The 11,427-nt window shown below is 50.1% G+C and overlaps 2 protein-coding genes across 2 annotated transcripts; both read left to right on the top strand.

Annotated features, from left to right (window-relative positions):
* Positions 1 to 1,409: 1,409 nt before the first annotated feature.
* Positions 1,410 to 3,692, top strand: EMWEY_00049330 (hypothetical protein, conserved; the record flags this gene model as incomplete). The annotated part of the gene is made up of 1 exon (XM_013479476.1): positions 1,410 to 3,692. One exon carries the CDS (start codon positions 1,410 to 1,412, stop codon positions 3,690 to 3,692), a length of 2,283 nt encoding a protein of 760 aa, XP_013334930.1.
* A 2,214-nt stretch (positions 3,693 to 5,906) lies between these two features.
* Positions 5,907 to 7,033, top strand: EMWEY_00049340 (hypothetical protein, conserved; the record flags this gene model as incomplete). The annotated part of the gene is made up of 2 exons (XM_013479477.1): positions 5,907 to 6,563; positions 6,737 to 7,033. The coding sequence occupies 2 exons, from the start codon at positions 5,907 to 5,909 to the stop codon at positions 7,031 to 7,033; spliced, it is 954 nt and encodes a 317-aa protein (XP_013334931.1).
* Positions 7,034 to 11,427: the final 4,394 nt, after the last annotated feature.

The following is an 11,427-nucleotide window of genomic DNA, read 5'->3' on the forward strand; positions in this document are numbered from 1 at the left end:
CGTGGGGTTCGTCGTTAGCGCATGCACACCGCAAACCATGGCTTGCTGCCCAGTGTAACGCGGGTTCTGTATTTTATCCGAGGAGTATTCTGATTTGCAGTGGAGCCAAAATACTGAAGATGAAAGTTCCTTAAGTGCAACTGGCCTCCTTCCTTATTCTCCAGGCGTCATGAACTCGGCGGCTCACATCGCTAGAGCTGTGGGAGACGAGGCGGCCTGCCGTGGGTTGCAACGCAACTTGTTGGAATTCAACGTCCACCCACCTACACAAGCAAACGGGCCTTCATGGCGGTATGTACAGACATTTTTGGTTGTCTTTGAGAACCTGTTTGCCAACCGTTTGTCCAGTAGGGTCGGGTAGGGGTTCATGCCCCACACAGGATTGTGTGTGTGTGCTGTGCCCGCATGGCACCCACTAGGTTGCATGTTGGGTATCATGATTCTGCCCGTCTTGCCCTTTAAGCGGAGTCGGGTGAAATAATTTATGAGTGTATCAGAAGTTCCGCTTATTAACTCATTGCAGGCAAGCCATTTTAGCAAATGACAGAAAACAGCACGGCAACCTACACTCCGAGTGGATGAGTGCCGTAACTGAGGGTTCTCGGAAGGCCATCTCCATTTTTCGTTTTTCCTGCATGTCACAAAACTTTACAACCCTGTAGCCACTTATGGGGTGGCAAAATGGGTCCTGCGGCAGCAATGGGTTCGCGGATGAACTGGCAGACAGTATCTTGTCCACTGCCCACAAGGTGGATGGAGCGTTTTCAATTGCACGCCAGCAGGCGGGGAACCACGAGCGGAAATACTGACTCACAAAGGTACTGATTCTTGTTAAATTCAAAGTGAATGTAAATATCCCGTTAAAACTGGAGACAATTTAACAACTCCACATGCACTTAGTTTAAATCCCACAATGAAGATTCGTCACATTTGAAACCCGAGCTTGCCTTGCTGCCAGAGAGCACGACAACACAGCTCAAGTTGTGACTGGCTTTTCCCACAGCAGCCCCTAAGATGTCGTGCATTTCCTTTATTTAACATGTACCATAAAGTTGTATGGAAATGAGATTTCCGAGGCTTTGCGGCTAAAGGGCTGTAGGCGTTTCTTTAATTTCATCGTAAACAAGCAGAGCGGCTCGCCATACCATACGGATATTACCTCATTTTATATCCTTGCCACTTAATCTTAGCTTATTTTGGAGTTTAATTTCAACTTTAACTGCGGTCATATTGGCCTTCGCGGAGCTAGACGGTCGATTCCCACCCCGATTGCATATCCTGCACTCGATCGACGTGCATGAACTACGTATCTCCAGGGAAGTCTGATGAAACTAACACTGTAGTAGTTTGCACACCATATTTCCCCCTTAATTTGGTTAAGTACCAGATTTTTCCCCTGCCTGATTGGTATGACATGGCCGTCTATCACATTCCGCAGAGGAAGACGTCTTGCTGGTGGGCATTGCTCGTCTGCCTTGCACCAAGTGGTGCGTAATGGAGAGTTCAACGACTTAGAGGCTTCCATCCGGGGAAAGATGGAATTGGCACCAGCTTTTTCTCGCGAGACGGAGGCAAACCCTCCCAGAGGCCACCTGGATCATCATGAAACTCAGTCAAGGCTTCCTTCACCTACGCACTTTGTCAAATATGGCGGACCCCTCACACTGCAGCAGCCAAGCAATAAGAGGCGCTCATGGGTTTTTTCTCCTCGCATGTTGGTTATTCCTGTTGTCATGTTGGCATTGACTTATTGGCTGCTGCGCTGTTTGCACCGCCTCCCCTCCAACCCGAGAGCGGGCGCGCCTCCCAGAGCACTAGCAGGTCAGGAGGATCAGGCTTGCATCTCGGCTGCAAGCAAATCTCCACATAATGAAAACGAAGAGGTGAATGGCGAAGATTCTGCCGGACCTTGGCGTGTTCTGCCAGGTGCTGTGCGAGGCAGTGGGGGGGGCACGCGAGCACTCGGGCCATGGGATCCACAGGCGGCTCCTACGAGATTCCCTACTATTCCACACCGGCAGAATATTCGTCTTTTTCCAGAAGCCCAAGGTGCCGGAAGTGCCTCTTTGCCAAAGAACTTGAGGCTTCCGCAGCGAAAGCCCCGTGAAGATACATACTCTAAAGCGGCGGGTGAGGTTTCACAGACGCGTCGCCATCTAGTCACTTTGCTTCTAGGTGCACCCGTTGCAAGACTAGCTGAAGAGGGGTCTCTTTATGATGATTTGCGTCAATGGGAAGGACGGGAGATGCCGGAATCAGCGAAAACGCAGGCAACGAACGTGCTCAAGTGGATGCAAACGAACGCGTCCTTATGCACCAAATTGTTATCTGCCCTCCAGGCCGATCAGGCCTTTAATTTGGCTTTCATAGTGCTAAGAATAATTACGTTCGATTTGGCTGCTCTCTCGCTTGTTCCACGAGACCTCGAGCCTTTGCGTTATCAAGCGGGTGAATCTCTTTTAGATCTTATTTGGACAGTCCTCCCTATCAGGGTTGAGAGTCCACAGGCAGAAGCAGTTCGTACAAACATTAGTGCGATGGAACGCCTGGTCCTAAACATCAAGCTTCCAAGGCCCTGTACCGAAACAGTGAAAACACGCAAGCGCAAATTCAGGACGTTGACACTTCTAACAACAATGAGGATCGTGGGCAAATACTGCACCAAAAGCCTTTCGAGGATACAAGAGCATGCGGAGAAGTCTTCTGAAGAGGTGCTTCGGAGAGCTGTGGATGACGAAATTAGGATTTTGACGGCTCTGTGGGAGGAGCACAGGTACCATCTCATCCGGGACAGAGTACATCGGCATTTTGCCTTAGCCAGCCAGGAAAGGACAGGAGTGTGGCTGCTCATTCCCAAGGAGGAGGTAGTGAAAGGCACTGAGCCACTCCCCGAATACAAGGTATTACTAAATAGACTCGATGTCGCCGTAGAAAAGGCTGGAGGCCAGTTGTTGCCTGGTGCACAGCGCAAGCGAACTGCTGCGGATGGAGCTACTGGAGTCCGCTGTCGAGGTGCCTCACATGCAGGGCATAGCTCTGGTAGAGCGGTTGATGCCCAGATGTTGTCACAACCGAACTGCAAGAGGGGGGCTACAGCCTCTCAGCACCAGTTCAGCACACCATATCAACGGCATGCAACGCCTCCTTCCTCTGTGCAGAAACCCACATGGACAGCTTCTCGCGAATTACCGGGACGACATCAAGGTGGCCAGCAGCCAGATTTCCAAGCCCCCAGCTGGTCTCCCCCCATTCGTTCTGTCACTAAGCCCTTCATGCGCAGTCCATTTGCGCCAACCATTCCACCACAGGGGTTTTGGTCTCAGGGAAGGCGGCATCTAATCCCATCTTGGGAGCAGTTAGTTCGACAGCCTCACCCGCCGGTCCAAGCTGCCCTTTCTAATGGCCTTCCCACCAGAGACGAGCAGCCTCCTGTGGTGTCCCCGCAAATGCCACCACAGCCTTTCGCCGGCTCTATAGATACAGTTCCTGAACATCGTGTTCTTCCGCCTGCTCCGCATAACCGGAACCGCCTAGATTGGGGGGACACCACTACGTTGTCCTCAGCTGAGGGTACTCGAGAGCGTCCTTACAACCTTCCGCAGGACGAGCTTACCCCTCTTGGGCGACCTCCCACCGTTGGGCCCCCTGACCTGCGTTCGCGTGGGCAAGAGGAACCGTCAGACTCTGTTTAACAGCGAAAGTCTTGTCGGCCCAAACTGGGTTCAGAGAGAGGCAGAGAGCTAGCCCATTGAACATGCTGATTGGGTATGGATGGGATGGCTTCATGTGGAAACGAAGATATGCATGGAGGAGAGTAATCTGACGTTGTTTCTTCGACGCCTTGCTTATCTCCGTTTTCATCGGTTTCTTGTCTTTTTTTTGCGCAAACCGTCACGCAGCAATCCATGCTGCATCTACATGAGGAGGCTCTCATAGTCTTTTGGCTCCCCTACGCAGCTTAACGAAGTCATGGATTAACATGCCGCTTCTCCGTGAAACTGCGTCCTTGCACTCTACTCAGCCCATTGTGGGAGTTACATATTACGTCATCTGGCCACGATGCGTGACACGTTTGGCAAAACATCAGATGGATCTAATGAACGGAGCAGGAGTTACAAGAGTTGAGACTGGTGATCTCTGGAATTCCAGCTGCTGGATTTAACGAGACCAAGAGCAATAGTGGGAGTTGTTATGCATACGAATTTGCGTGAGCTCTAGCAAGTGAGCCGCGTGGCGTTAGCCCTGCAATTAGCCTGCATTTAGCCAGGAAAATTTATTCGCAATGGGCCGCAGTGCCTTGTAGGATTTGCGTCTTCTCGTGTTTTTACACTCTTTTCGGAAAAATCCCGGGCCGGAACAGCGGATGCTTGCGTGTACGGCTATAATTTCGCCTTTTTCACAGAGTTGTGAATTATGATAGGTTCAAACCATGAAGGGTCGTTGGTGATCCTCAATGGCACAGCGGGGAATTTGTGATCCTACTGTGTAAATAAGCCATACTCGTTATAAAGAACTCAATTTTGGATGGAGCGGGCGGCTGCATAGCACCCCACTAGCTAGCCGTAGTAATAGATGTAGCCTGTAGCATGAGCCGCCTCACTTTGAGGAACTTTAGCTGCAGAGGGGTCATGCTTGTATTAGTGCAATGATCGTTACGATCGAATTGATTTTTACCTCTGCGCGGTGTTTCCAGTGAGGTGTTCGCTACACGCTGAGCGCAACGGGGGTTCATTACTGCCTGCTGGGTTGCTGTTTCGTTTTATTCGCACGTGTAGGCATGCATAATTTCACTAGTTGCTCAACATGGTGAAGGAGCTTGTCCTGGCGCTTGTCTAGGTGTTTCCAGGAGCCCAGTTTGCTTCTAAGCAGGGCAGCCTGTTCACCTGTCTACGCGGCAGACCCTGGGAGGACACAGGCGTGTGATGCCGTCAGTAGTACATATAAAGAGTTGGATTAAACAGCCTATATGTTGTTGAACTCATCCAAGAGTAGTCGATTATGGAGCAATGGCGTAGATGGTAACGCAAGGCTGAAGAGTCTGCGAGCCCCAGTGACGATTCTGGCGGCTATACAGATGTGAGAGACAAACAGGCCTATCTCAACTCCAAAGAAGCTCCCTTACATGAAGTTCTTCGAAAATCGTTAAATACATCGGGTATGGATATGGCAGATTGTACAGTATGTGTGATCTAGTCACTTGGAGCCCATGGTCCTCGCTTTTGTCCAGCGCAGTGCGCCAGGCAGTTGTGGAAGCGATTCACGAAATGTCATTGCGTTTGAGCTGCATAGTAACGACGAGCACCACAAAAGAATTCTCCACTACTTTGTCTCTATTGAGAACGTATTTCTTTCCTAACGCGAACCACACTTGCAGAATACCGTCACAAGGTCGATCTGCAGCCGCCGGCGGTGGCCTCAGCGCCGGTCAGTTTCAGCAGTGTGGTAGCTGTTGCGGCTGAATTGCGAAGAATACTTTGGCTGAATATTGAAAGACTTAAATGTGAGGCAGAGTAATTCAAAGTCCGCCTTATATCAAACACAGATTGTGGAAAATCTGACGGGCCTCTTACCACGAGCCCCACTTCAGACGCCAGTGGCTCACTGCCGACAGAGCTCAAGGTCCAGGTGACTGCATGACTGTGAACGCCTTGAAGTTGTTTTAAGCCTCTCTTAGTTAGTACAGTTTGTCGCCTTTCTTAATTTCGGGTTCACGTGGCAGTCGCCGAAATTGTGGTACGACGTTTTTCTTCAGCGCCGATTTATTTCAGGCCCTCTTGGGAAACCGGAAACGTTTCCAACCGCGACATAACAATATCTCTGCCTTTTGCATATTCAAAATTCTAGAAGCAGCTGGACAACCTCTCCAACCGTGTAGCCTTGTCCTCTTTGAGCATATGCTGTTCAAGATGCAGAGCTATCGACCGGTGAACGCGCTATCCATGTGCGCAGCCGTGCTGGTACTCAGCGGGGGAGAAACGCAAGCGTTCATGGTGGGGCGAAGGAACAACTTTGATGTCGGCCAGGCCATAGGCATGAGGAGCAAAGATGAGGCTGCTGCTCCGCAAGCATCTTTTTCGTTGTATGACACAGACGAGCGGCAGTTGCAGCTGCACCCTGCACTGTTTGCCTTTGACGGCACTCGTGAGGCATCCTTTGTACAGTCGTCTGGAGACGACGACAGTGATGACGACAGTGATGACGAAGACGATAAGCAAGGCGGTAAAGAAAAGAGCAAAGCCGAGAAGAAGAAGGGTGATAAAGCCAGTGGCCACGAAGGAAAAGAGTCCCACGGCCACCACGGAGAGCATGATAATGCAAGCAAGGGCAAACCCGATAAAGAGGACGAGGAAAAAGCTGAACATAAAGAGGAGGCGGCAGAGCATAAAAGGGAGTCCGCTGCTCCCGCAAGCCCTAAAGGAGAGCAACACGAAGACGAAGAAGACGAAGACAGGAAAAAGGAACGGAAGAAGGAGGAGCCCACAAAGTCTGAAAGTCTGTTAACCAGCCCCCAAGAACAATCGAAATTCATAATGGCTTCTATGAAGAAGGCCACTGACGAAAGTGTAAGTGAACTTAACTCATGCAACGACCCTTCCCTAGACTGTTCTCGTTGGTGCACCTCCTCTTGCTTAGTGTTTGACATGGAAACATTTCGACGCTTTATTTGGTTGGTCGTCTCCTACTCCTATTATTTCATAAACATCGCCTCCCGTAGATGTTTGTTCCTGTGGCTCAGTATAACGCGATGGAGAAACTCGTAAAAGTAATGGACTATTTACATGGGGTTGTTGCTCTGTTAAACCAAATAATCCAGCTAACACCTCCAAGCCCTTCCTTCTCAGAAACCGTGATGCTGGAGTCAGCTGGCAAGAAAATATCGCTCAAGGCGCTCCTAGACGAAGCAGGAAATGTGCGGAGCAGCGTGGATGCTCTGTTTACAATGCTGTTGTCTGCCAAACACTCCATAATAGGGTCTATCAACCGGGCACTCCCTGCAAGGCCAACGGCAGCTACTACCCCATCAACTAAGTAGGATCCCAATCAAATTCAATCAACGAAGCATTTATTTACTCTGGCCGCGAATCGCCGCTGCCTCGTCACTTGTTAGGCCCTACCCTGTGCATACAGCCTCTGGGAGCCCCGCTGGTGAGAAAATGTTTTTTTGGACCGGTTGCCGCTAACTCCCCACCATCCTGTTGTCGGTACTACCCTGACTGAGGGCGGTGATACCAGTGTGCAATTCCAATCTAGTCAAACAGACTGCTCCACTCCTGTGTTGACTGCACCTCTGTATTTCCGTCAGCTATCTATTGCTTTCGTTCCGCTGGCGCATTCACTGCAGCATCACTTTCCCCTTGTTCCCCACCTCCAGCCCATTAGCTTCCATGTATGCGGCCAGTATACGGGGGTTGTGCACCTTCTACTGCCTACGTAGAAAAAGTAACTTTCTCTCCTGCTCCAAATTCGTCAACTCCGTGACTATTTTAGTGCGAAATGCCAATCTGACGTTCACAGCCTTTTAAAGGCCCTCCGACCATCCTGCAAATGGTCAAAAGACCACTTCCACCCGCTACAGCTTTAAGTACATTGACGTAATACATGTGCCTATACTGAGTTGAGGCGCTAGAACCGAGAAATTCCTTCTTTGAATGATTTGGTTCCAATGCGTCTGCGGGAACCGAGAGCTCGTCCTCCTTCCGTCTACGTCCACCTGTGATAACAGCGCTACATGCCCACAACGCAACGCGAGGCAACATCCCCACCGTTCATTCCGCCAGTGCGAAGACCGCAACACATTCCATAGCAAAATGTCTGACATATACAACTGAATACCACAAAACCGCATTTCAACAGAAACAAGGATACTAGCTTAAGCGAATCTTGCAGCGAGCGAGCAGCCAGATGGCACAACAAAGAAAAATAACACCCACAAAGGGGGAATAAGCAATGTGTTTCAAATGGAGGAATCAGAAGTGTCTCAAAGCCGAGATCATTGCCGGAAGAATTGCGTGATGGACGTGGAAGACAGCGAAAAATAGCGCGGATACCCAGCTCTGTTCCGACTGTGACTTTAAGTGTGCACCCACGTTTTAACCCCCAACGTTCGAGACAATCGCGCTGTGGGTGGCCAAGCAACATTAGGAAAACTAATGCTGCCGGTAAAAAAGCTCGCGGGAAGCCGGAATCAATATATGAAGGATTACTACGGGGACTTGGGTAGGGACAAGGCGGCTGAATACCAGACGCTTTGCCACCTTACAAGTACCCGACGTTCACTTCAAAATATTCCAGGGTCACGTCGACGCACACGGACATAAATACGAACAAGTCAGCAGGAGCAATATGATCTACAATGGAGCATCGAAAATAACACACATTAACAAGGCGCATACCAAACAGTTGACACTTCCACCACACCCACTAAACGCCGAGTTATAGTGGACGAAGTGGATACGTCCTACTCCCCATGGATTGTTTTCTCAATCACAGCCAAAATTTCCCTTGAAAGTGGAAACAAAACAGTAACTTTGAAGAGTTAAATGTACTGTAGTGGATCAGAGCGCAGGCGTGGGGAGAGGCACCTGGCATCCGGAGCGCCTGCATGCGCCACCGGCAGCCCCACCGATGTGATCAGCTTCCAACCCCTAGTTAAACAGTAAAAAAATTCTGAGGATTTTACCTTGATAAATTATACAAAAACTGTCGTCCCCATTGTCTTCTGTGGCACCCTGACGGGGCTGGATGACTATCTACAATAAAGAACTGCAGCTGCGGTAGAACCGTCTAGTCGATGTCCGTCAGCATATTAAAACTGCGCACGTGTAGCCCCACCCGGCCCTAGTGCAAAAACGGTACAAAAGCAGGGGCTTTTAACAACTGTCAACAGAGCCTGTACTAACTGCCCGATAAGGCCGGTTTGTTCTTCTACGTAGTGTACTGTCGCATGCTAGCAATTTTGAGTTGCCGCATGAACCCCTACCCGATCATACTAGACAAACCATACACAAGCAGAAGTATCGAACAGGCGTTTACAGTGGTTGAACGAACGGCCATGAAGGCCTGTTTGTGCTTGCGTGGGCCCTGCCTATATGTTCAATTGCAGCAAGTTGAGTTGCAACCCACGGCAGGCCGCCTCGTCTCCCACAGCTCTAGCGATGTGAGCCGCCGAGTTCATGACGCCTGGAGAATAAGGAAGGAGGCCAGTTGCACTTAAGGAACTTTCATCTTCAGTATTTTGGCTCCACTGCAAATCAGAATACTCCTCGGATAAAATACAGAACCCGCGTTACACTGGGCAGCAAGCCATGGTTTGCGGTGTGCATGCGCTAACGACGAACCCCACGGCCACAGCAGGCTGATCCGTTGCGCAGCCGTGTGTAGTACCGTAGGTGCTTAATAGTACACTACCATGAACTCTCAACAGACATTGTCAAATCTCAGCATTTTAGTTCTCTTGCAGAATGAAGACTGGCCAGGATATGTTCTCTGGTGTGTAGGGGTCCAACCGCTGGGAGGTTCAAAAAGTTCTATTGAGCTCAATATCTGCATCCCAGGGGAGAATATTATTGCAGCAGAACTAGTTCATGGAGAATGCCTCCACCTCTGCAGGTCATCCAGTAATGACGATGGCTGGTATGCGGGGCAGTAAAGGAGAATGCCTCCACCTCTGCAGGTCATCCAGTAATGACGATGGCTGGTATGCGGGGCAGTAAAGGATCTTCTTGCCTCCCTAGAGTTTTATTTTCGCCTCAAGCAATCAACCGAAGAGGCATTGCTGCCATTTACATGTTCATTATTAGAACGGGAGGCGCGTTAATGGTGTCTGTATGTGCCAGGTTCTTGCCCTTCCACAGCACATTTGGCCCGTATGAACTTTGCCGTTTGCACTGTGTTATAGGCTTATTGCTAGGTCAACACGGGAGCAGGCCACGGCCGAGTTGAGGAAGCATCAGCAAGGGAACCTGCCGATAAGGTACCATATAGACAAGTAGCGACCGCTGAAGAACAGGAGTCCAACGGTGGAATCGGAGCTTTCGTATTAATGGTTCATGGCAGGGCTGCCACAGGACGAAAGACAATCGGTAGCGGGCTAGGCAAGACAGACAGGAAACTACGAGGTGAAATGAGTGATCCTAACTCGTTCCCTGCACTCCCTGCTCTGTCAGTAGATGTGGCAGTTTTTCTCTCTTGGATACGTAAGTATTCCATCAACTGTTGGAGAAACTGCCACGTCTACCGACGCAGTAGGAAAGGCAGGGAGCGGGGTTGGAAGTCATCATATTGGGCCTGTGGATTTTGGCAGTGGGAATTCCAGTACCACACAGCAAGTGATCCAACGCACCGTCTAAAATCACCCGCGTAACTCGGTACTCAGAAGGCTGAGAGGATTTGTGGAGCGGCTCACCTGCTTCTTTTGCAGTGAGCGAGGTCACAAGTTTGGAGACTGCAGACGAACGAGAGGAGGGGAGGAGCTGGAGAAGCAAGCGTCTAATAAATGTCTTAAGGAAAACACCGCTCCTCACAGCTTGGTAAACAGTCTTGAGGCCAGGGCGCGACAGCTGCAATTTGCAGATCCTCATTGAACTAACTCTGTGTTAAGATAAATTCGTATACATGGTTAGGTGTTGCTGGCGCTACCCAACAGAGGCTGCGAGTCGGTCAAATATCTGAGAGTACGGCGACAAGGTCCAGTTTTGTGGTCTATTCACTGGCACAGTCTCTGCGGATGCACTTTGCCAATGGCGGGTTGTACACGCCAAAAAGCAAGATTGTGAGTGTATATGAGATATTAATTCTATAAGGGCTCGTCTTACCGTAAGAAGGGGATTTTAAGTTTGATCGGTTCATCATGAGAGAATCCTAAGCGTGCCTTGGTCAACATAGTGGTGGATGGAGATGGGCTCCCTTGATAGCATCACTGACATGTGTCTGCTGAGAAGCGAGAGAAGAGCGCAAATCTCAACGTCTCCAACAGCATTTGCATATTTTACGGTCATAGAAGAGGAGGCGGAGTCCCAAGGAGAAAGGACACAAGGGATTCGCATGCATTGCCAAGTCACAATTGAAGACAGCGGAGAAATGCATGCGCTCCGTGGTGAGACTCTCCCGAATACCGCAGCTTTTGTGGAATTCGACCAAGTCACGGCTTGGAGAATAGCAGAAGTGGGCACCATTATAGGAAGAGTTCTCAGATGTTTTCTGAAATAGTCCGGCAGGCCATCCACCCGCTGCACGGCCGATGCAGCGTATCGAACACATTACTGGAGCAGCCCCAAGTTTCATTTCAAGACATGGGAGGTCCCCACATCTTGGTGAGGAAGTCGAGCGGCAAGCAGACCAACTGCATGCCGTCCGAGTTGTCTTAGGCCGTTCCTGCAACAGGTGCAGGACTCTGTTCCCAACCCGCATTCGCAAGTTGAAATAAGC

Source organism: Eimeria maxima, genomic scaffold, assembly GCF_000499605.1.
Source record: "Eimeria maxima Weybridge genomic scaffold, Emw_scaff1164, whole genome shotgun sequence".
Classification (NCBI taxonomy): domain Eukaryota; phylum Apicomplexa; class Conoidasida; order Eucoccidiorida; family Eimeriidae; genus Eimeria; species Eimeria maxima.